Source organism: Camelus ferus, chromosome 17 (genome assembly GCF_009834535.1).
Source record: "Camelus ferus isolate YT-003-E chromosome 17, BCGSAC_Cfer_1.0, whole genome shotgun sequence".
Lineage (NCBI taxonomy): Eukaryota > Metazoa > Chordata > Mammalia > Artiodactyla > Camelidae > Camelus > Camelus ferus.
In genome coordinates this window covers 27,311,109-27,335,219 of record NC_045712.1, presented here as the reverse complement: position 1 = coordinate 27,335,219, position 24,111 = coordinate 27,311,109, and the positions used below count along the sequence as shown (strand labels likewise).

Here is a 24,111-nt window from a genome sequence, read left to right as displayed (position 1 = left end):
GCAAACCTTTCCAGAGGGGCAGGGCCCTGTCCATTGATTAGGGCCTCCCTCTGGGGACCAGGGTTAATAAAGCTTGATGTTCACAGTATAAGGCTAAGTATAAGGCTACCTAGGTAAAGCCATCCTCTGTCCTGCTGAAGGAGCCCAGGCAACTGGGATGGGCAGGTGACCCTGCCTCAAGCCACAGCTGATTACTCTAAGAATGTACACTTAACTCAAAAGAGTCAATTATGCAAAAGAGACACAAAGTAAGTGGTCCAGGTGATATTGGGCCCTGGGACTATGAAGTCTGGGAAAATAAGAGCATGCTAGGGCCAAGAATGAAGCTACAAATTGGGAGGTGGGGTGCAGAGAACAGATAGGCGAAGGAGCAGACCTCAGGGAGAAACTAAGGCCAGGTCTGGAGGGAGAAAGGCCTGGAGGAAGAGGAGCCTGGGGCCTGCTTCCTACAGATGAGTTCTATGTCCCGCTACTCAAAGTGTGGTCCTAGACTAGCAGCATGGGCATCATCTGAGCACTTATTAAAAATGCAGACTCTCAGACTCCACCCTAGAACGGCTACATCAGAATCTGCAATCTAACAAGACTCCTGGTGACGTGTACACAGCACAGGATGAGAGGTGCTACTCTATGAGACCTTCACAATCTGTGCTAACAGATCCCTTCACTCAAGCCTCTTTGAGTGGGCTTCAGCTCCTCACAGCTATCAGCATCAGTAAAGGTATCAGCTTAACTGTAAACATAAAGAATGATCTCAGTCAGGAGGAGGGCTTTCTAATTACAACACAAAATCCAGAAGCCAAGAAAGAGAAGACTTCATAAAATTCAACAAAATAGCTACAAAAAAACATAAGTAAAGTCAAAAGACAAATGACAAACAGGGGGAGATATCTGCAACTCATATAATAAAGAGCTATTTTCCCCAATATATCAGAGTTCCTACAAATTAATAAGAAAAAGACCAACAACCAAGAGAAAAATGGGCAAAAAATATGAACAGGCAGTTTACAGAAAAGAAATTAAGATGGCCCTTAAACATATGAAAAGAAGCTCAACTTGACTGATAAGAGTAATGCAAATTAAGACTACACTGAGAGACCATTTTTTTACCTTTCAGATTGAAAAAAAAACACAAAAAGTGCGATTCTACATCTTGTGGGGTAGCTGTAGAAAACAAACATCCCATATATGCTCCTGGGGGGGCAGGGGGTGTGATGGGTCCAGCTCTAGGTAGGCAATTTGGCACCATCCATGAAAAATCCTTTTGGCCAAGAAATTCACTTCTACAAACAAGCCTCTCACATACATTGACTCCTGTGTGAATTCAGATTTGTACAAGGTTAATTATTCCAGCAATGTCTGTCACAGTAAAGAAACAGAACCTCCTAAAAGTCCCTAAATATGAGATGTGCTAAATGAACTGTGATACACCCTGGCAGTGGAGTATTACTATGCAGAGTGAAAAATAACACAGCAGCACCGATGGGTAGACGTGGGTTGATCTTCAGGATATACTGTGAAGTGGAAAAAGCAAGATGCAGAACAACATGCAAGAAGAACTCTAGAAACAAGTGATGGTGGTTCCTTGTCAGAGGGGACTGGTGGGAGCTGGACTGACAGGGAACTGGGTATTAGTACTTTCATGCTTTTTAATGTTTAAACGGAACGAATCACCTATTGGAAGTGTAAATGAGTACCACAAAAATGTTTTTTAAAGGATGAGTTCACTTGCCGCTGCCACTTGCTGTATAAGAACTGCTTCTGGGCACAGAAAAGCACACAGCATTACAGGCCATCTGTGTTCTAGCGCCAGGCTGGGCCTCAGCAGAGTGGAGAGCCTCTGCTCCAGCCCAACCTGCTCAGGAAGGAGAATACCAGGCCTATGTCTACTTTGCCTCAGCTGCATGTGGTCCTCTGGTCCCCTGCTACCTGTGCAATGTGGCTCCCGCTGAAGAGGTTCTCTCCAATAGGCAGTGGCCTCAGGGGATCCCCAGGACCTCTCTTGGGCTGTTAACCACACATCGGCTGGCTTAGCATTCACCAGCCATGTCCAGGCTTGACCATAGTGTGTGGGACTCCTGTTGGGTCCAGCCCAGTCCCAGGACTCTGGAGTTGGCAGAAGACTCTGCATGACTCCGGATTTCCCTGGGCTGGCATATTCCTCCTCTGCCTCTCTAAAGTGGGGAGTATAATCCTGGGTGTCCTGGTAACGAGGTCCCTGAGGCCTTGCCTTCTGGAGACGTGAATCTCCCCAGTTACCTTCTGTTCTGTCTTGACTTTGGCGTTGTAGAAGGAGATAGAATCAGGGCCCTCGGGAAGCACCGTCTGCTGTAGCTGGTTGAACTTGTCCTGGTCATCTTCTCCCTAGAAGAGGCCCAACTCAGCACAGTCCCTTCAGCCTGGCTTTGCTGGGATCCACCCTGACAGGGCCTGTGGTGGGCATCAGGGCTGCACCTTGCTGGGTCTGCAAACCCTCACACAGGGTATCTCACAACCCCTCAGCCCCATGTTTTCCAGTGTCATCACAGACACCCTATATCTGCCACCTGAGCAGGATGAGCCACTCAAGAAAGGTGGCAGCAGCAAGTGATATTTCTGTGTCCTCATCCTTGGTAACTGAGAAAAGATCTGAACTTGCCCCCCTGCCTGGGTCAGCTGGAGGAAAGGCTGGGAGAAGCCCATACACACACTTTGTGGCAAGAACATAGCACAACGGGCACTGCCCACTGCCCCTGTGTTCATCCACCATCCCCACCCCTGCCCTTGTACCACTCACCAGAGACACAATCCTGCTGACAGGCATCATGCCTGGCCTGATGCTGCAACCTGGCTTCACTGCCACCTGCAGGTCCTCAGGGACGAAGAAGGACTCATTGTACCAGATGTCAAATTCTGCACAGGGAGATAGCACTGTGAGTTGTGGAGGAGTCCCTGAGAAAGCTGGTCAAGGAGGTGTGTGCCTGTCTGTCTTGTTCCTGTCACAGGCTTGCCCTCCATTCCTGCTGCAGGATCTCACCCTTTCCCATCTCCATCTCCTGCCCTCAGAGTCCTGGAAACACACACATCTAAAGCCCCTGCCCAGCCCCTGCCTCTGCCAGAGAGAAGTTCTGAAACTGCTTCTAGAACCCAGGCAGTGGCCCTGACCTGTGCCTCCTGGAATCTCAGGTGGCCGGCCAACCTTCCCAAATGGTGCACCTGTAAGTAGGCGGTGGCGACACTGATCCACCAGGTGCTGGCAGTACTGGATCTCAGCCCTGAGGTCGCGCAAGTCCTGATACTCCGTACGGTACTGCTTCTTGAGGTCTTTGAGCTTTAGGATCAGCAGAAATTCCTCCTCATCGATGATCATCAGCCCCTTGTTCTCATACTCGCCTGCAGGGGGATGAGGAGGTCAGGGAATGAGGTGCCCACCTGGGGAGCGGGGAGGAAGGCATTCGGAAAGAGAGGACAGGGCTGGCAAGGCATGAGGAGGCCAGGCTACCAGGACGTGTCTCATGGGGAGAGGAAGCTCAGATCAGAGGATCACACTGGGATTTTTAGAACAAACAGGAGGGGTGGACAGAGGAAAGGGTAGAAATGTCCCATGTTCCAAGCTTCTTTTCATCTTAAACATCGTTAGACAAAGATATCCAATAATCACCTTTATTATACATGGATGTTTACCTTTTTGTAAATTACATACATAGACTGCCACCTCTGGCTAGTACCTCAAGGCACCTGGGTAAGATTCCTTATTTATATCAATAGATGTAAACCCAGCTGTCTTCTTGATGATTTCAGTGTTCACCAGCTACCTTCTTGTTAGAGACTATTAGACGTGTTTATCATGCTGGGTGGCTGTCAGAGAGCTCCAGGAGAAGAGGGGTCAATGGTGCTACTAGTCATCTCCTCCACTCATGATCTCTCTGCATAGACCTTTTAAGGTCTGTCAGTTTGATGAGGGTTGTTGGGTTAAGACAAAATAGCATGGTCTGTAGAACCACTCACCTGGCTCTTCACTGCTCACAGCACCTTGAAAGTTCAGCAAAGGCATCATGTCAACCCCCTCCAGAGTATGGGGCTTCCATCCCCAGAAACCCTGGAGGGTGAGTCCTGTGTGTGACTGAGGTGTATGGCCAGGGTGCACAAGGCAATCCCAGGTACTGGAGGAAAGCATTAGCACTTCTGCTGATGTTTACAGGGGAAAAGTAAGGCACATTGTGTCACTGATACCATAAATGGAGAGGCAAGGGTTCCAATTCAAGGCGTCTGATATGAGGGGGTCCAGAGTCACCCTCACCAGGTCCCTCAGTGCAGAGCAACCTGGTTTGTGTACTGTGGGCCATCTCTGATGTGGTCACTTTGATAAACACAGATCCTTTACAGAGTTGAGTCTTTTCAGTACTCTGCTGAGATGGGGAGTGACGCCATCTTTTGTACTATTCAGAGGTTCTCTATCTTCAAAGAAAAAACTTAATGAGAGTTGAACTTAAGATGACTTTTTCATTTTTCTTTCATGAAAGACTTATTAATGTTTTAAATTCACTGACTGCTCTAGGCAGATAAGTGGCTACCAGTCAAGGTGCCAGCAGATATTTAAAAAAATGAATTTACTTGATCTGTTCCCTCAAGATGAAGGTATTTTATTCGATGTTTTAACAACCAACTGGAAAATAAATGCTTTGTGGGGAAAAGAGGAAAAAAATTTTTTGATATTGAAAAAATTTTAAAATATTTAAAATATTGTTTATCTCTTCTTGATCTCATCTTTTAAAATATCCATTTTCATGTATAGTGAGGGGCAAATGATATGTCAGCATAGCATGCATATGTGTTATTTAATATATATAAATATGTAATAAACAGTTGCATATTCCAAGAAGGTATGAGCAGAAGGGACAAAGAAGTGCTTCTTGTTGGTCTTGCAAGGCCTTCATTCTGGAAGCTCTGGGTCGGGGGCATGTCTGGAGCCACCATCACCTGCCTTACCCTGCTTCTCAAACCCATGGAGGGCTTTGCCCTGTGGAATTGTCTGTTTGGTCTGTAGGGTACAAGCAGAATGGCTCCAAGCATTTGGAAATACAGTTTACTCTCTGAAAAATGAATGAGTAAAATGCAACCCCTGTGAGTGAGAAGATCCCTCTGACCAGCAGAAAACCAACTGCCATCTGGAGATCCCAGGTGATCAATGAGATCATTCATGAAAGCCAGCCCAGAATAGGGTTGTGATTTACGAGGGAAAGCCCAGTAACTGGTGGTATGCCCTGTCCCTTTCTATGAACAAGGGGGTGACCTCTGAACCAGCAGTCTCACTGTTGGGATGGTCAATCATTAAAATGCAGGTTCCAGACCCTGCTCCAGATTGTTGAGTCAGAACCACTGGTTGGAGCCTAGGAATCTGCACCTGACCAGCCGTCCCAGATGCTCACTTAAGCTTGAGGGTTCTTGGTGCACAGTGCAGTGTGGGCAGTGTCTGCCACTGGGACAGGGCACTAGGTCAGGGTAACCAGGTGAGCACCCTCTCCATGCAGGAGTCCCTGCTCTTTGAGCCTGAGGGTCACCCCACAACCTACCTTAGGGGGTGAGACTTTGCCAGGCCAGCATGGGTGTTGGGGGTTTGGCATGAGGAATGGTCTTAATGAAGTTAGTCCCTTGGCCCCTAGTATCCATATTCTCATTTCCCTCCTCAGTTTCTTATGTCTTGACCAGCATTCCCACCCCAAGCAGACTACCATAGGCATTGAGGAGACCACACCAGGACCCATGGACCTTGTGGGGGTCGTCAGCCACCCATCTTCCTGAGGAAGCCCCTACAAGACCAATGACCTGTTTCTCCATGAGCAGCAGCACATAGCAGATGAAAGGTCCAGCACCTGGGTCTGAGATAATGCAATAATGCAGGACCCACAGGCAGAGGCTAGCTGACACGGAAGGACTCTGTGACTCCCCAGGGCTCACTAGAGCCAAGTTATGATGCAGGGATGAAGGCTGCACCCCAACATCTCCTGCTAGCCCCCTTCCTACTCAGTCCTCCAGTGCCCAAGGCTGGCCCATTTGGAATAGGATGACTCAGATCCCATAATCCCTTAGCTATCTTCCCATCATGTTTACCTTGCTTCTCCCGTAGTGACTTCTGGAAATTTAGCGCCTCCTTGGTCACGTCAATCTCCCGCTTGATGGCATTGATGCGGTGTGTGGTCTCACTGGCCTTTTTCCTCCTCTCATTCAAGATGGATTTGTTTTCTTTGAAGATGCGGTTGATCTCACTACCTCGCTCGTTCTTAAAGTCCTCAAAGGCCACAGGCTTGGAGGGCGGGGTGCTGGGCCTGAAGACGGAGGGAGAGGAGGAGGAAGAAATGAGGCAGTTGTCTTTGAGCAACCAGGCACTTCACCTTTCTTCCCTGGGGCTTCTGTGAGCAGGAGGTCAGAATTCCTGGGCACCACCTACCCCAGACGGGAGCTAAACTGTATGGGAATCATTCTCCCATCTCTGTTTTACTCAGCACACAAAGGCATGTGACTATTGCAGAAAATGAGGAAAGCAAGGAAAAGTAGAAAAAACAAAACAAAAACACGCACACGCAAAAACAGAAAACAAAAAGAAACCACTCACTACCTATTGGCAACCACACTTTGATGTATCTCCTTCAGGGATCTCTTTGATAAAATTTTTAAATGTTTGGGGTCATGCAGTATATATAATTTTATATTTTACTTTTTTCACAGAAGCATTCTTTCATGCTATTAAAAACTCTTTGAGGAGTCTGGTTAATGAGATGTCAGATGAAGTGTTGTACAGGGGAAAGTAGATTGTCTGCAACTTACTTTGAAATCCATTAGGTAAAAAAGATGGGTGGAGGGTGAAGAGAAAGATAGATACATGATGAAATACACATAGTAACATTAATTGTAGAATCAAGAGAGTTTTCACTATACAATTCTTTCAGTTTCTCTGAATGTTTGGAAATGTTCACAGGCTGGGGAAAAATTCTTCATGTGCATCTTTGTACTTTTCAAGGGCAGAGATAATAATTCACTTAGTGCCCTTTTCCTAATGTTGGCTACTGAAGGTGTAACCAAAAAAAAATTTTTTTTCTTTGTAAATTAGTGACACAATGAACATCTTTTTGTATAAATCTTTGTCCACATCTCTAAGTATTTCCTCAGGCTAGACCCCTAAAAACTTAATTTCTGACTCACCAGGAATAGGAATTAGGTGGCTGGAGGAAGGGGTCTCATACCTTGAGAATTTTGTATCTTTTGAATATATTACTTATCCAAAAACATGCAAATTTAACTATTTAAATAATTGCTATTTGGAGGGTCTAATGATTCTGTGTATAATTACGTATCTTGGATGACTCGTGGTCAAACCATTATGATTGTGTATAAGCCACTGTGTTTCTTCTTTTTGGACTGTGCTCCTAGTCTTTGCTCATTACCCCCTATTTTATTTCTCTTCTATCTGCAGGTGCTCTTCCCTTGTTGAAGATCACATTCTGGCTTTGTATGATCTAGGGCAGGAGCTAGCATTAGATGGTCACCTGAGTGGGCGTAATTCCTCCTTTGGGGAGTCTGAAGTATTGGAGGTCTCTCGGTCCCGCAGAAGCATGTCTTTGACATCCCCATCCTTGGAGGATGGGGTCAGCTGGGACTTGGAGGCGGAAACTTCCAACTCCTTGCTCACAGGGCTGCTTGCACCTTCCTTTCTTGCTGAGGAGCTGGAAGGAGAAGGCAGAGAGACCCCAGGCTCAGTCATGCAGTGAGGGGTCTCCAGCGCTGAAGGGAGTGACCTCACTCATCACTCAAACACCAGAAGCCCCATCCCACTCAGGTCCTCTTAACCTAGGCCAAAAGGTAAAGAGTACAACCCTAAGCCATGCAGATGGGGAGGAAGAGAGCATCTCTCCCTTTTGTCAGAACAAGAAGCCTCCCTCCAGCAGTCTGGGCAGTAGACAACTGGGAAGAATGGGCAGTCTCCAGGTTTGAATGCATGACAACCTTTAGGGTGGGCAACAGGCTCTAAGGAGCATCATAGCTGCTGAGGTATTAGTCACACAGGCATCCCTGGGAAGAAGTGGCAGAGCCCCCACCCAGGGTGCATCTAACTGCGGACCAACAGTAAAGCAGGACACATCTGCCCTGCTGCTCTGACAAGTCCATGACCTGCTTCTCCCCGCCTCCATCAATGGTTCCAGGAAAGTAGCCATCCTCCCTCTCCAAGTGATGGCTCCCGAGATCCTCCCTCCCAGAGAGGCACATGCAGGCAGGACTGTACTGCAGGAAAGATGTCCACAGCTCTTCCCACTGTTTCTTTCTCTTTTCTTCTTGCAGCAAGTGTGGCTTAGGGGTCCAAGCCTCAATCCATCTATTACTGCACTGATTACCCAATGGCAGAACAGAGGGGGTGGGGCTGTGACTGCCCTTCCTGAAGAGGCAGTAGGAAGCCAAGGCATCCTGCTACCTGACCCCAGTCCTGCATGTGACAGTTTTCTTCTACAATCAGCTTTGGCCCATGACATTTTACAAGTGATAATAATGGTAACAACATATTTCTATTGAGTTCTTCCAAGTACAGGGACTGCATTTACTCACTTATCCTCACAACCACGCCAGTGACTTTGATGCTATTATTATTATTATTATTCCCATTTTAGGGATGAGGAAACAGAGGCAGAGAGGCTCTCCTGCCTCACACAAGGTGACCCCTTGGGTGAAAGAAGTACAGCACAGAGACAGGAGCCCAGGCATTACCTCCGGAGCTGGTGCTCTTGTCCACCACGACATTCCAGGGAGGCTGGCTCATTAAGGGAACATTGACCCTCTTCCCACCCTGCACCCACAAACAAGTCTTGCCTGAAAGGGGAATTGGGAGTTTTTAGGTGACAGGGGTGCCAATCAGCTGGGTCACAGAAGGAATTTGGTGGTGCGGGATGGGTTTCCACATGCAGTACCGGAGGGCGAGTGCTGGCAAGCTTCTCACTTCCGCTCTACCACTCCTCAGCAGTGTGACCTTGGGATGACTTCCCCTCTCTCAGCCCTGGCTTCCTCATCAGTAAAATGGAAACATCAACTCCCACCTCATGGAACTGCTGTGAGGATGACAGGTGATCAGCCCCACCCCTGGCTCCACAGATGCTGCTAGTACTGGCAGGAGTGACATCCATTGTGAGCAACCAGTAACTAAGATACCAGGAGGAAGGGAGGGACAGCTTTTGTCCTCCCCTTTACCAGCCAGGCAGGGCCAGGTGCTGAACAGCCAGAACAGCAAGAAGGTCACTCACCTGAAATGCTCTTTGAATGTCTTCTTGGACTTGGATTTCTTCCCAGGTTTGGTAGAGAAAGGGGCAACTCCGAGTCCAAAGCCTTGCCCGTCAGGCTCGCCGACTAGGTGGCCGTCAACGTCTATGAGCCCTGCCTGAACAGAGGCCAGTTACAGGTCTGTGGGTTAGGTTAAGGGTGCAGGTCCCTGGGGGCCCAAGTCCAAAGGCTTAGGTGGGCATGTTCATCCCACACACTGCGATGTGGTTCCTGCTGATGTCAGCTGCAGTCTGTCCCCAGAAGAGCTGTCTCTGACCCCCTTCCCAATTGTCCACTTTCTACATCAACTTCTATCATGATCTGGTGTCTCATTCCATACACTGAGGCTCTTGAGGCCTGTTTCCAACCTACTCTGGGAACTGGTCTTGTCTCCAACTTATGGAGATCATTTTGAATTCATATGTGGTTTACTATTGCTTGAGTCCCCCATGCCCCTGGTGTTGCATCCCACATCTGCTCTAATGTAGGATCTGACTGCCTCTGGAAAGGTCTGGGAATGGAAAAATCTGTCCTCCTCCTGTCTCCTCTTGTTGGCAGGAGGTAACCGTGCTTACCTTCTGGACAGCAGAGATGGTTGCAAAGTCATTCTTGTCTACAAGGGTGTACTTTCTGCGCAAAGAGGATTCCACTTCCTGTTCCTGTTGTCTTGGGAGAGAGAGCAAAAGAACCCCTTACACCTGGGGCCATACTGAACCCACAGGGGCAAGAACCAAGTACTGGAGTTAGAAGTCCAGTGGCCCCTTGTGATGGAGCCACACCCCCCATCATGAACCAGACCAGACCAAATAAGCTCATTCTCAGCTCCCCACTCCCCAGTGCACATACCGTCCAGTCCCCAGACCTGCTGTGGCCACCCTGGGTGCCAGGCACAGTTGCTCTAAGACCTTTAATAAGGACTGTAAGCCTGCCTTGGGACCAGGCTTTCCCACCCATCTGTCTCTAAAAGCCCCCTCAGAACCACATGCCAGCTATCACGTGATACCACCCACTATGGGCCAGTCGGGCTACAGGTACATCTGTACTCAAATAAACCACAAATGCCTCCTGAGGTGGGGAGGGAGTGCAGGAAGTATTCAAAATACACTTCTCCAGCCATGCTCAGGACTGGCACTTCATAAAGACCTCCTGTCCAATTAACAAACTCAGGAAACCAGGGACAGCCTTCTCTCTGAGGAGCCGTGGAATGGAGGGCTGTCCTCCTCACTTCCCCCAGGGGAAGGGAAGGGCAGGAGGATCTGAGAGCTCAGGGGCAGAGACTGTCTGGGACACCAGGGGCCTGCATGTACCCAGAGGACTCGGATGTGACTCCTCACACACCAGAGAGAAGGTGGTGTACTTGGAGGCTAGCGCCCAGACCACAGGGAATAAAAATGGCAGCCTGATGTAGGAGTAGGGTGGATGGGTAGGTCCCTTACCTCAGAACCACCCGGAACTGGTTGAACACCTCTTGGATTTGTCTGAGGTTGATAATCTGGTAGTAAAGAAAGCAAGGCAGAGGTTAGACCAAGGGCACCATGGGACCGAGGCTGTGTCTGTGTTAGTAGAGAAACCAGGACTTTTTGGCTAATCCTTGGACCACCTGTCGTGAGAATGTGACATCTGAAAACAGCCCCTCAGCAAAGTGGCAATCAAGCCATCTTCAAGAACAGAGAAATACCTGATTAATAGTTTTAAAACTATTTACTGAGGCTATAAAAATCACCTTTTCTGAGTGAACATCTCTCTATACACTTAAAATGATTCTAGTTCTTGAAAATGCTAAGAAAAATTTTAAATAAAATTTATTGTCCTCCTGCTTCCAAAAGGTGCCATTATAAATCTTTCTGTGTGGGCACAGACACACACACACGTGTGGCTGGAGGAAGGCCATCAGCCTCCCTCTCAGCCCCGTAGCCTGCCAGTATTACCACAATGCCTCTGTCAGCGGGGGGCTGCCCTTGCTAGGAAGACCAGAAGAGGCTGCTCCTCAATTGTCCCAGGCCTGCCTTTTGCAGCGGCTCACGGTAACAGGCCAGGCCAGGGTCTGCCCATGAGCTCCCTGATGAGGGACTTGCTGGCCTGTGCTATAAAAACAGAATGCATCTTTCCACCTGAGAGCACTTCCCTGTGTGCTGTCTCCTCCTTGGCCTACTCCAGCATGGGCCCTGGGTCGGGGAGGGGGACAGTCTTCCTTATAGACAACCAGCATGACCATCATCCTTTACTGCCTTCACTCTGCCTGGCACAGCCAAGCACCTGAAATGCTACACCTCAGTTCATCCCCATTTGAAACTTTCCCTCCCCACTGCACAGGTCAGGCCACCAGAGTACACGAGGTTGAGCATTTTCCTGAGGTCACTCGGCAAGGAGACAGCTGAACTGGGATTTGAGCCAGGGTAGCCTGGCTCAAGGGTCTGCGCTTGTGCCCTGAGTGATGGACCCCCTCCAGTGTGTTCAAAGTTGTTTAAGGCCATTGGCCACTCTGTAGGGCACCCCTAGCCCTGCAACCCCAAAATGTGAATGCTGAGGCCTCAGTGGGCTGAAGAGCCCCTGAGGCCAGGAGTCCAGCACCACCTACCCTGCACCCCCTGTACCCACTCAATGTGAGGTTCTGAGGTTAGCAGGACATGCATCAGGGTGTGGCTGGGAGAGGGAGGCCCAGGCCAGCTGGGCATGGTGGTCCCAGGGAGGGGATCCTTACGTCAATCTCATCCAGCGTCCCCTCCAGGTACCTCCGCACCTGGGAGTTGATCTCAGCAATCTGAATTTCATCCATGGGGTCATAGTTCACAAGAGTGCGATTGGCCTTGGAGGAGAATAAGGAACATGTTAAGTTCCAAGCACTGGAGCCCAAGCAGGGAAGGCAGGGACCATCCTGAGAACCAAAGTAAGGAGATTGGGCACAGACTTTGGCCACCCAAGCTGGTGCCATTCCCTTCATCACCAGGTCCTGGTGGGGCCAGAACCACCAGCCAGGTACTCACTCAGGTCTGCAAGGGACAACCAAGTGGGGCAGGGAAGGAAAGGCTGCCCAACACAGGGCTTGCTACTCTAAGCAAGGGGGTTCTACTGGTTGAGTCTCAGCAGACTCTGTAGGATGAGGGTCACAGGAAGGAGGGGCTGCCTCTGCCTCATGGCTCCTCTGGACAGTAAGCATCAGCTCAGACAGCCTATTGGAGGACTTCTGCCCCCATCCACTGTCTTCATGGCTCCCTGCTGCTGCCCTTCCCCCACCAACTAGCCTGCTCCACCTCCCCTGACCTTCACCCATCATACTGTCTATCCTTGTACCCCTACCTGCCAGGCGTCTGGCCAGTGCCCCTCATCCCCCTGCCCATTGCCTGGCTCTGCTCCCTGACTATCTGACACCCACATCTTCCTGTTCTTCCAGTACCCCTGCCCTCCAGACATCCCTGGCCCCCAAGTCTCTCTTCCCCACCCCAATCTCCATTCCCTCAGTCTCCCTGTCTACTCAGCCCCTTTACCCATCTGGCCCCCTGTCCACCAAGTCCCTCTGCCTGCCCACCCCACTGCCAATCCAGCATCCATGCCTTGATGCCTTGCCCCCTCCCTACCTAGTCCTTCTGACCAACTGGTACCCTGACTACAGTTCCTCTAGCATTCCAGCCCCCGCCCTCCACCGTAACCTTTAGCCACTTACCAGGCTGTCATGGATGGCTAGCTCCTGCTTGAGCAATGCCAGCTCCTTCTCCAGGTTCTTGACCATTCGCTGCCAGGGAAACATATTAGGGTGGGGGGAACAGTGAGGACGGTCAGAGAGGCCACCTTGCCTCTCCCATATCACGTCTACAATTCCCCACACTGTGCTGGGACATCCTGGCCCTTCCTGGTAATCTATGGAGTGTGATCTCAGCATTTAAACAATTCCCTCCCCACTGGTGACTTTTCCCCAACTGGGTGAGTTTAGAGACTGAAGGGGTGGTCTCAGCAGTCCCCTGACCTCTGCCTTTTACCACACAGGAGACTGAGAACAGAGTGAGCACAGGCAGCCATGGGGCCACCTCAAATCCCAGCTCCCAGGAGCTACAAGATATTTTCTGTCCACCAGGGTAATGGCCCTCTCAGTGCAGCCCATGCATCCAGGATGCTTTCCACCCTTATCCTTCCCAATCACTGCACAACTATCACCGTTTCTTACTGATAATCAGGTATGCCACCTCCAATCTATTGCTGCTACAGACAGTGCTGCAAAACATCTTCGTACTTCTATCTTTGTGTCCTTATAGGTGCTCTACGAGGCTCTGTGTGGTCTGCCCCCTTACTCCTTTCCTACCTTCTCCTCCTGCTCACTCTACCCCCACCAGATTGGCACACTCCTGCCTCTGCATTCCCTGTTCCCTTTGCCTGAGACACTTTTCTCCCAGGTATTTCCATGGCTTACTCCCTCACCTCCTTCAAGTCTTTGTTCGAAAGCTTCTAAATTAGGCGCACCTCAGTCATCCCATGTCATACTGCAATCTCCTTACCACCCCCATGCCACTCTTTTTTTAAGTCTTGCTCTAATTTTTTTTCATAGCATACATCACCAACATACCCTAGAGCAGTTCTGTCTAAAAACTTGCTAGAATGATGGAAATGTTCTATATTTGTGCCACAAGCCACATAAAGCTATTGAACACTTAAAATGTGACTAGTATAAATAAAGAAGTGAGTTTGTAATTTTATTAACGTTAACTGATTTCAGTAGCCACATATGAGTAGCAACTACTGTATTGGACAGTGAAGCTCTAGAATTTATCTGTCTTGGTTTTAAGAAAAGTTATATATATATTTAAGGGGTATGACATGATGTTTTGATATACATGTATACAGTGAAATGATTATTGCAGTCAAGCTAATTAACATACCATCTCCTCATCTAGTTACCATTGTGTGTGTGGTAAGAGCATCTGAGATCTACTTTCTTAGCAAATTTTCAGCATAACGTACAGTGTTATTAACTATAGTCACCATGCTATACATAAGATCCCTCAAACTTACTCATCTTATAACTAAAAATTATACTCTTTGACCAACATCTCCCCATTTCTCAGCCTGCCCTGCTCCTGGTAACCACTGCTCTACTCTGTTTCTATGAATTTGAATTCTTTAGGTTCCAGACACAAGTGAGAGATTATGCAGTATTTTTTCTTTTGTGTCTGCCTTATTTCACTTGGCACAATGTCCTCTAGGTTCATCCATGTTGTCACAAATGGCAGGATCTAGAACTGACCTATTTCTTATGTTTATTATCTCTCCCTCTCCCACTCTCAGCAGACTGTCAGCTCTTCAAGGACAGAGGTTTGTATTTCTGTTGGTACACTCATGTATTCCAAGTACTTAAAAAAATGCCTGGCACATAGTAAGCACTCCGTAAATTTTAGCTGAATGAATAAATGACACATTTCTAGAAGCAGAATTGCTAAGTCATTTTGCAGTTGATGATACTGCCCTGGTGTCTTTCATATAAGAAGCACAAGGGACTTCATGCTGAGAACCTTCACTGTGAACAAAATGGCTTCTTTTAGTTGTCAAAAAAGGTCAGTTGAGGGGGCCCCGACAGCTAGTTCTCAGGCCTGGTGACCAAAGCATGACCAGTCTGTAGCAAGGGGTCTTGGTATCCTGGTGGCTCAGTGGCAAATCAGGGCACAAAGCCTGACTCAAGACACACAACTGGGGTCCAGATTCTCTGGACAGCCTCAAAATGGTCCTTCAGATGGACTTCCTAGAGGTGAGCAGGAGAGGCTTGGTGGCCAGCCCCATCTCCATCCCCTCCTCCCAGCTGAGGGATCTCAGCTCTAGAAAATGCACCATGCCCCAGCTAGGAAAAGTCTGGCTGTGCTGCTGGGGACCTCCTGCTGGATGACTCTGTCAAATGTGGCATGAGGAGCTAGGCTTAGACCTCTGGGCCAATCAGGTGATGTGTGGAAATGGGCCATCTGCTCCCATGGGTCACCAGCGTCCATGTTGCACCCTGAGAGCATGAAGACCACTCCTCCTACTGCCTGGTAGGCTTTGTGGCCTGAGGGGAGGGGATGGAGATGAGTAAGGGCTGGCCACCAAACCATGGGGTTAGATCCACAGAGCCCCAGGGGCTGTTACTTTCCTTCAGGATTTAGAATCTGGAAAGTTTAGGAGTTTGTCATGGGTTTAGGCCACACATCTGCTCCTCTCCAGTAACTACTCCATAAGTTTCTTAAAGGAAACCCAAGTTATTGGTGTGTTTTTACTTTACTAGATGTTGCCAAAATACTCTCCAGAGTGGCTGTTGATTACACTTTGACCAGGAATAAATAAGCATTCCTGTTTCTGCACATACCCACCACTGTTTTGCATTGTCAGAAAATTTCTAATTTTTGCTAGTCTGAGGGTGGAATTCCACTAAGGTTTTAATTTGCATTTCCCTAGTTAATGGTGATGCTCAGCATTCCCTCTGATTGGTCAGCTCTGTTTGCTGGGAGGGATCACTCCAACTGGGAGGAAAGAGGTTCTTTAGTGACCCAGCTAGATGAGTCTGAGAGATGGTCCACACCGATTTAGCTCAGAAACAGTTAGCTCTATACAGAAACCGATGGTACGCAGAGGTCTTGAAGCCCCATATAAAAACTGAGTGGGAGCTCTTTCACCTTTGTGGCAGCCTCCAAGGGGGTCTTCAGGGTCTCCGAACACTGGCCCATCCCATAGTGGAAAGGGAGTGAGCCAGGATTGCATGGGTATCTTTGGTTGAGGCAAGAAAGGAAGCCAGGCTCGTGTGATCCAGGCACCAAACCCATACACCTCCCCCACAGTGAGATGACTGCCCATAAGCCCCTTCATACCTCAGCGTCATACTTTTCATTGATGGCAGGTTCAGTGGTGACCAGCTTCATCCTGCTGGCGAACCGCAGTGAAGACAACTGAAAAACAGATCAGACCTGTGTTCTTGGCCAGTTACTGATGAGTAGAGATATTTGCAAAACAGGTAAAAGGAGCCCACTAGGAAAGACAAATCCCTGCACAGAGGCATGCTCCACAGTGGACTGAGGGGGTCCCCTGAGTCCATGGAATGACGTCTGGGGGGTCCTGCCTGAGTCCCTCTCAGGGCACAGGCAGTCAGGTGTAATTATGGCTGGGAGCCCAGCAGGCAACCACAGAAGCAGGCACTTGGGAAATGGCCTCATTGCACTAATGTCCCATGAGGAGTGGAGGGCTGCTCCCTGGCAGCAAGGAGAAGCCAGTGGTGGCAAGAGGCAGGCCTCACACCATGCTGGGTTGACTCCGTCATACACACATGCAGTGAGTGTCACTGCATAAAGCAACACAAACCATGACAAACAGTTTGAAGGTTTTCAAACATTTGTAGAAGAGAACCATGAGCTTCCACACCCCTAGTATGCCTTTATCCCAAACCCCTGAAACCTCTCCAGCAGCATCTTGGGGCTCTGTAGGCTCAGTCCCGAGCAGGATCCCCAGTGGCATTGGGACAAGACTCTGGGGACGGCAAGAACTAGGAGAGTTGCTTCCTGTCTGGTGACATCTCAGGGGATAAGGGGATAGAGGGTCTTCAATGGTCTTGGAGAACATATTTCTTAAGCAGGCACCTATGAGGCCCAATATTCACATGAGTTCAGTGAACTCTTGGGGTTCACTTGTGCTTTGCTGTACTGAGACCAGTAGGGTCCTGAAGCCTTCCTCTGGGGATGCTGTCTGCATGTCAGCTGAGCTACCCTCCTCCCTGGCCTCTCAAGTCCCAGGGTGTGTGGCAGAACTCCCCCTGGAAGCCAGGATGGTCCCTAATGCACAAACCTGGGTGGCGATGCAGGAGCATTTTGTTCTGCAGTGTCCCTAGAAATGACCTGTTTCACCTAAGTGGATTCTCCAGATGACTTAAGTTTGCCCTGAATGCCCACATTTGAGCAAAATGTCTAGGGAGAGCTTTCAAATCTATCTTACTTATGAAGGGTACGGAGGAGAGGCAGGGAGCCCCAGACTGAGTGCCCAGCTGTGTGGACTCACCTGTGTCACTGCCTCAACCAGAATTCCTGCCTCTGGTTCCCGTAAGCTTCTTCTCTCCCCAGATCACCTGTGCCCTGATGCTGGGTTAATCTCTCTGAGTCACAATGCTGGCCACAGTCCTAACCCACTCAAACCCTGTAACAACCCCAGCCACCTGCAAGAGAACAGCCAAGGCCTCAGCCTGGCCACCAGGGCACATCCAGCCCCTCTACCTTCTTCTTCTTCCTCCCCTTCCTGAGCTCCCCACTGCAGTGGCCAGATGTTCCTGGCACGGGCCACACTTTCAGGCCCACAGTTTCCTCTGCCAGGAACATCTCTGCTTTCCCTACCACCGAGCCAGCTCAGTGCCCAAGCTTCAAGAAAAATGCCCCCTCCTCTGAAGGACTCCTCCATCTGGGCCTCTCTAACTACTTAGGGCCAATGTTGGGGACTCCAAGGCCTAAGGCCACATATGCCTCATCTCTACTGAGCTGCTCCCCCCACTGCTTTGCACACGGCAGGTGTTCGACCCCTTTCTGCTCACACCAGCCTTATAACCCCAGTCTGGAATCCTGAGTTGTTTCCAAGATTTTTAAACATGTGATTATGAAGAATGGGGAATCAGCTATCCTCCTTGATTCCAATTCCCAGGAGTAGCACCCCTGAAAGCATGGTCCTTGCCCCACAAAGCTGGCTCTCAGCCTTCTCTCCTCACACTAGCCCCCACACTGAGCTTGCCTCCTGCCTTGCCTCTTCCTCAACATAGCTTCTGCCCCTTGGTACTTGCATCCTGGCTGGGCCCCCCTCAGCAATTTTGGCTCAGACCCATCCCCTGGGTCCCTCCACCCTTAACAAAGTCTATGGCTGCTGTGCCAGCTTACCCAGCCCTCACACTCATGAGGAAGGGTTATAACCCTGCTGAATTGGCTGTCTTTACATACCGTCTCTTCTAACTGGGCGGCTTCTCCATAGATGTTTGTCACGAGGACCAAATTGCAGTTTCCCCCTGCAGAAAACAGGACACAGAAGGGCCATGAACCATGTGGACTTTCTGCCAAGAGATTTCTCTGAGGCTAGTGGGGTCTATTACAATCTGAATGTTTGTGTCCCCTCAAAATTCATATGTTGAAGTCCTAACCCCCAATGTGATGGTATTTGGAGGTGAGGCCTTCAAGAAGTAATTAAGTTTAGATGAGGTCATAAGGGTGGAGCCCCATGATGGGACTACTGCCTTATGAGAAGAGCTCTGTGTCTCTTTCTGGTCTCTCTTTTCTTTCTCTCTCTCTCTCTCTACCATGTGAAGACACAATGAGAAAGCAGCCACCTAGAGACCAGGAAGAGAGTTCTCACCAGGAACCATTCCCGCCAGACCTTGATCTGGGACTTTCAGCCTCCAGACCTGTGAGAAATAGACGTCTGTTGTTTAAGCCACCCAGTCAGTGGTATTTTGTTATAGCAGCCTGAGTTGACTGAAACAGGGTCAGAGAGGACATGTGCAAGCATGCACGTGGCTGGGAGGCAAGTGGAGGAGGGAGAGAAGAGGGAGAGGCTGCTGTCTGTACCTAAAAGGAGAGCCAGGGGAATGGCAAGGAGAAATGGCCTGGGGCAGGGCAGAGGGCTTTGGGCCAGGGCTTTGCTCAGAGGGGCACTCAGTTAATAATCACACACCAACTATGTGTCATCAGGCCCAACACGAAAGCCTGGGAACCCAAGGATGACAGGACACAGCCCCAGCTCCTCAATCGGAGGCTGTAGGGAAGGGAAGACATCATGGGAGAGGCCCTCTACCTGGGTCTTCAAAACAATGAAGGATTCTGTCAGCTGGTTCAGGGATGAGGGGAGATGATAAGGTATTCCCAGTAGAAGCAAAAGCTTAAGCAAAGATTCTGAGGAGTGAACAGAATGGCATGCTGTGGGTGACATCAGAGGGCACTATGCTTGATTCTGCCTTTTCAAGTGTGTCTAAGGTCACTGTGAAAGGCTGCAGGTAAGTCCACGCCACCAGGAGGGAGCAATTCCATTATCACCAGTAGCAGATGTGGCAGACCTGTCCCTCCTCCCTGGGCACCAACCACACCCTCACCTAACGAGTCCTTCAGGGCGTGGGTGAGCTTGCACTGCCGGAAGGGGATGTGGTCTCGCTTCTGGTCCCCAAGGGCAATGATGGCCTGCTCCAGGAATGACAGCGACTTGTTGATGTAGGTGGCTTCCTTCAGGACTCGGCCCTCTGACTACAAACCAAAGGTCAGTTCCTCTTCAGACCAACTGGAGAGGCTGCCCCACAAAGAACACTGCAGGTCTGTGGGTAGGCCAGAGCCTCCTTCCCAGAACCAGGGTCTTCTCTCACTGTCATGAGATTGTATTCCATCTTGGGCTAATACAAACCCTCACAGGAACATTCACGCAAATACTCATGTGAATGCTCATGCGAATATTAATACTTATGTGAATATTCATATGGATACTCACTTAAGAGTCACACTAAATGAATGCACATGGGTATATTTGTGTAGACACTTGAGCAAATAATCCTGGCAACTTACAAACATTCATACAATACATAAACGCATTCATATGAATACACATAGGAATGCTCATCTGAATGCTCTTGTGAATGCTTATGCTAATACACTTCATCTGAATACTTATGTAAGATGAAATACTTATGCAAATATTCATCATGTGAAACTCACACTCACACAGAAAAATGCTAACATGAGCATGGAGCATTTACTGAGCTCTGCCTGAGTGCTAGGTCCTTGCTAAGAATTTAGGAGCCATCATCTTATTCAATGTTCACAAAAATCCTGTCAGGTAGGAGCTGCCTCTCTGATGCAGCTGTTTCACTACTGCCAGTTCTGTCCCTCCAGCTCCACTGCGCCTAGCTCAGGACTGTGCTCACAAATGCCCAGTGAGTGATAGCCCACATGCACAGGCACTAAGTTGGAAACCAGGCCATGGCTTGTCTTGTTAAGGAAGAACTTCCTGCTCCCCACTTACCCCAGACTTCCCCAGCCTTTCCGAGCCTGCTAGATCCACCAAGTTGATTTTGGAAGTGATGTACTTTTCATTTGATAAGGTCCGCGAATGGGCCTATGAAACACCCAAACAGAGGTTAGACTGCCACAGTGAGCAGGTCACAAGGGGATCAACTGCCCCTCCCAGGCTATTCAAAGAGCCTGCACCTACCTCCATGTAGATGGTGAAAATGCAGTGTGACCTAGATGAGCTCTTGTTCATCGTGTGGGAAGCTATAATCCTGTTGGTCTCTCCCTGAAGAAAAGGGAAAACACAGACGTTTTGAAAAATTAAAATAATAAGGCATGGGGGGAAGGTATAGCTCAAGTGGTAGAGCGATGCTTAGCATTCAGGAGGTCCTAGGTTCGATCCCCAGTATCTCCAATAAATAGCCTTACTTACCTCCCCCTCCCCGAAAGAACCCAAAAAACAAACAAAAACAATAAAATAATAAGCTACTGGGGTCATTTTTCAACCATATACAAGTGATCTTTGTATCACTGCAATCAGCCAGGCCTTCCAGGCGAATCTCATTTATAAACTAGTAGAAGAGAAGACAAGTTGGAGTCCAGTCCTGCACTTTCACTTCCTGCTAGAGATGTATGAATTTATACAGCTTTCTGAAAAGCAAAGTGGCAGTAAGAATTAAGAGTCTTAAAAATGTTCATGAATACTGAATCATAACCAACCTACATATCCAACAACTAGGGAATGATCTATCTGTACATGGAATGTTATGTAACCAGGAGAATGTTGATAGTTTTTAACAACGGAAAATGCAGAATCATAGCAAACTGACTTCAACAGCACAGTAAAAGAACTGTACACTACAACAAAGTGGCGTTTATCTCGGGATGCAAGGATGCTTTGACATATGCAAATCAGTCAATGTGGTACACCTCAGTAACACAATGAAGGATAAAATCCTATGATGGTACAATCTAAGGAATACAAAAGCAATCACAGAAGAAAGAATAAACAAATGCTACTACCAAGATGTTTATAATGGTCACTTCTGAGTTTGGGGTTTATAAGTAATATTTTTATGTATACAGGTTTGTGCTTTCATTTTTTTTTTACAGTGGATGTGTATTAATTTTGAAAATTAGGAAAAATCAATATTTGTATTTTTAAAGGGACAGCAGGTCCTTGCCTCTAAATCACAGGATTGGGCACTATGACCACAATACACTTAAAAGGAGATATGGCAGAAGGGGCTGTTCTTAGAGAAAAAGATCCTTGTGGGAGGGACTCCCTCCTCCTTATAGGCCCCTGGGAAATGCTGTGAACAAGCTCCAAATCAGTGATGCCACATTCCTCTCCCCATCCTCCTTCAAAGAGGAAGGGAGGCCTTGGACTTTGGAGCGGGCCTGGCTGACCCCCAGGCTCTATCTCTATAGCCTCTCACTGTCTACTTGTCTTTCAGATTCACTGACATCTGCCAAGAGTTGCAGGGCTCACTTCACCTTTATCCTTTAGTCCTCTCTTTCTGAAGTACCCTCTTTGCTTGTCTTTCTGGCTTCTAATTAAGCAAACTCTGGAGGCCAGAGAAGTGCCTTTTCCTCCACAAAGAGTCCCTTGCTGGCTGTCCCCACCCTGGCCACATCCATCCAGGTGTCTGTCACTCCTGGAGCACAGCTCACACTATGTCCTGGTTGTCACTGGTTTCCCTCCCACCCTTCCCTGTTCAGTAGTGAACTCCTTACGACTCCCATTTAACCTTCCACCATCATTGCCCAGCAAGGATGTGGCCCTTGAGGAATTACTGTTGCAAACAAAATGCCTGGTTCAATTCTAAATATGAGTGCTTGAGCAGTACCAGTCATGCTTTTGAACAGCATCCACTGAGCACTTATTTTATGCAAGGCCCTGTGGTCGATGCTCAAAGTGCCTGATCCCATTTGGTGTAGTCACTATGGAAAACAGTATGGAGGTTCTTCAAAATTTTTTAAGTAGAACTACCATATGATCCAACAATTCCACTTCAGGATATTTATAAAATAAATGAGTCACAGGGATGTGTGTACAGCATGGTGACTATTAATAATACTGTATTGCATATTTGAAAGTCACAAAGAGTTGCTCTTAAAAGTTCTCATCACACACAAAAATAATGTGTGACTATGTATGGTGACAGATGTTAACTAGGCTTATTGTGGTCATCATTTTGCAGTGTATATAAATATTGAATTATGTTGTACACTTGAATCTAATATAATGTTACAAGTCAATTATAAAAATACTTGATCCCATCTGATTCTCATAACAACCCTTGGGATAATGATAGGTTAAAAAAAAAGTGTCTCCACTTTTACAGATGAGCAAACTGGGGCTTGGAGAGATTCATGGTTTGCTCAACACTAAGGCTTCAGAGCTTGAAAGAAATCTGGACTTGAGCCTAGGTTCCCCAATTCCAAGCCCTACACCTTTTGCACTGTATCTCAGCCCAAAACTTAAAGGGGCTTCTCGCAATACAAGGGACTAAGTGTTCAGAAACCTTCCTACTGCAAATCACCTAAAAATAGTAGACAGAATATTTTAAACTTCCTTTTGAATGCATGGCTGAGATTGCAAGAAAGTAAGGCAAAATACCTAGGGGCCAGACACAAAGCAGAAGCAGGAATCCAGGAATTATAAACAAGAACCAATGTTCTTAATGTCCTGAGAGCAACCTGCAAACTGGGTGTTGTCAGACATTCCTTGCTGAATTTCTTGGTGTTTCTCTGAGCAATGAAATTGACCTGTTATAAAGATAGAGAAAATCTCCTCTTTCTCCCAAAGCTCTTCACATTCTGAAGGTGGTAGACCTGGAGCCACCTGTCTCCTTCCCCATCTCCCTCCACTTCCATCCCCCTACCCAAGCTGTCTGCTCCAATACAAAGGGTAATAAAATCTTTCTTCCTCCTTCAGAGCCAAATGCTTAACTTTCAGTGCAGAGGCCTTCCCCTCCTTTCCCAAGAGAGAATTTACTTACATTCCAAAATAAACCACACGCTCTCTCTCATTCTCCCCTTTTGTCCCTATCTGCCCCTCTCCACCTCCAATCTCTCTCTATCCCCACAGAGGAGAAGAGAAGTAAATGTAGCAGCTCCTATATAAACCCTGAGATTCACAATTTTGAAATTCCTCTCCAGTAAGATAGACACCCCCTCCCTTCTGTAAACATATGTGACATCTGCCTTCACTGTGTTGCTCTATGGGGACCTGGGGTGTAGGAAACTGTGCTACAGTATTATTAAAACCACTGCGACCACTGTGAGGCTGAGTAATAAAGGTCTGATTTCTGATTCAGAGGCCTGGTGTTTCTAGGTGTCTTTGTCTATCTGTGCATGTGTGTGTGTGTACATGTCTTTGTGGGAGGGGTCCTTCACAGGTTTGGACTCAACACCGTGTAATGTAACTATGCAGATGAAGTCAGAAAAAGGTTTGGATCTACCCAAGGAAAAGTGTCTGCTAACCCATGTCCCTGAAGTCTATAACTTTTAGCAAAGGGGAAATAGAGGAAAATCTGCTGCAGAAAGTGGAAAGGAGGGAAACTATTTCAGCACTGGCATTATCTCTGGACAGAACAGGGAAATATATACATATACATATACATATACATATACATATACATATACATATACATATACATATACATATACATATACATATATATTCCAAGAATTTACAATCACAGCCTCAACCAAACATGAGATTGGGGCACAAGTATATACTACTTTAAAGTTCTGATAACCTTAAAATAAACATCTGATTTAAAAAGGCCCTGGATTGGGAATGTCCCCAGGCACCTGAAAGAAAAATCTTCTCTAAAGTAACATATTCTCAACCCAAGCATCA

General features: G+C 47.9%; 1 protein-coding gene across 6 annotated transcripts in view; it reads right to left on the bottom strand.

The window, feature by feature from the left end:
- The window catches only part of KIF9 (kinesin family member 9), a 43,405-nt gene that overhangs the window by 5,000 nt on the left and 14,294 nt on the right, over positions 1-24,111 (bottom strand). For 5 of the 6 annotated variants that reach the window (XM_032458652.1, XM_032458649.1, XM_032458651.1 and 2 more), the window contains 15 exons: positions 20,443-20,526; positions 20,254-20,346; positions 19,337-19,484; positions 18,195-18,259; positions 16,098-16,175; positions 12,941-13,009; positions 11,981-12,085; positions 10,716-10,771; positions 9,855-9,945; positions 9,264-9,397; positions 7,524-7,700; positions 6,091-6,305; positions 3,196-3,372; positions 2,777-2,892; positions 2,260-2,364 (listed from right to left, as the gene is read on the bottom strand). In XM_032458652.1, coding sequence (XP_032314543.1) covers positions 2,260-2,364; positions 2,777-2,892; positions 3,196-3,372; positions 6,091-6,305; positions 7,524-7,700; positions 9,264-9,397; positions 9,855-9,945; positions 10,716-10,771; positions 11,981-12,085; positions 12,941-13,009; positions 16,098-16,175; positions 18,195-18,259; positions 19,337-19,484; positions 20,254-20,346; positions 20,443-20,526 — 1,713 coding nt within the window. The remainder of the gene's footprint in view (positions 1-2,259; positions 2,365-2,776; positions 2,893-3,195; positions 3,373-6,090; positions 6,306-7,523; positions 7,701-9,263; positions 9,398-9,854; positions 9,946-10,715; positions 10,772-11,980; positions 12,086-12,940; positions 13,010-16,097; positions 16,176-18,194; positions 18,260-19,336; positions 19,485-20,253; positions 20,347-20,442; positions 20,527-24,111) is intronic. The other variant, XM_032458653.1, reaches the window with a different exon arrangement.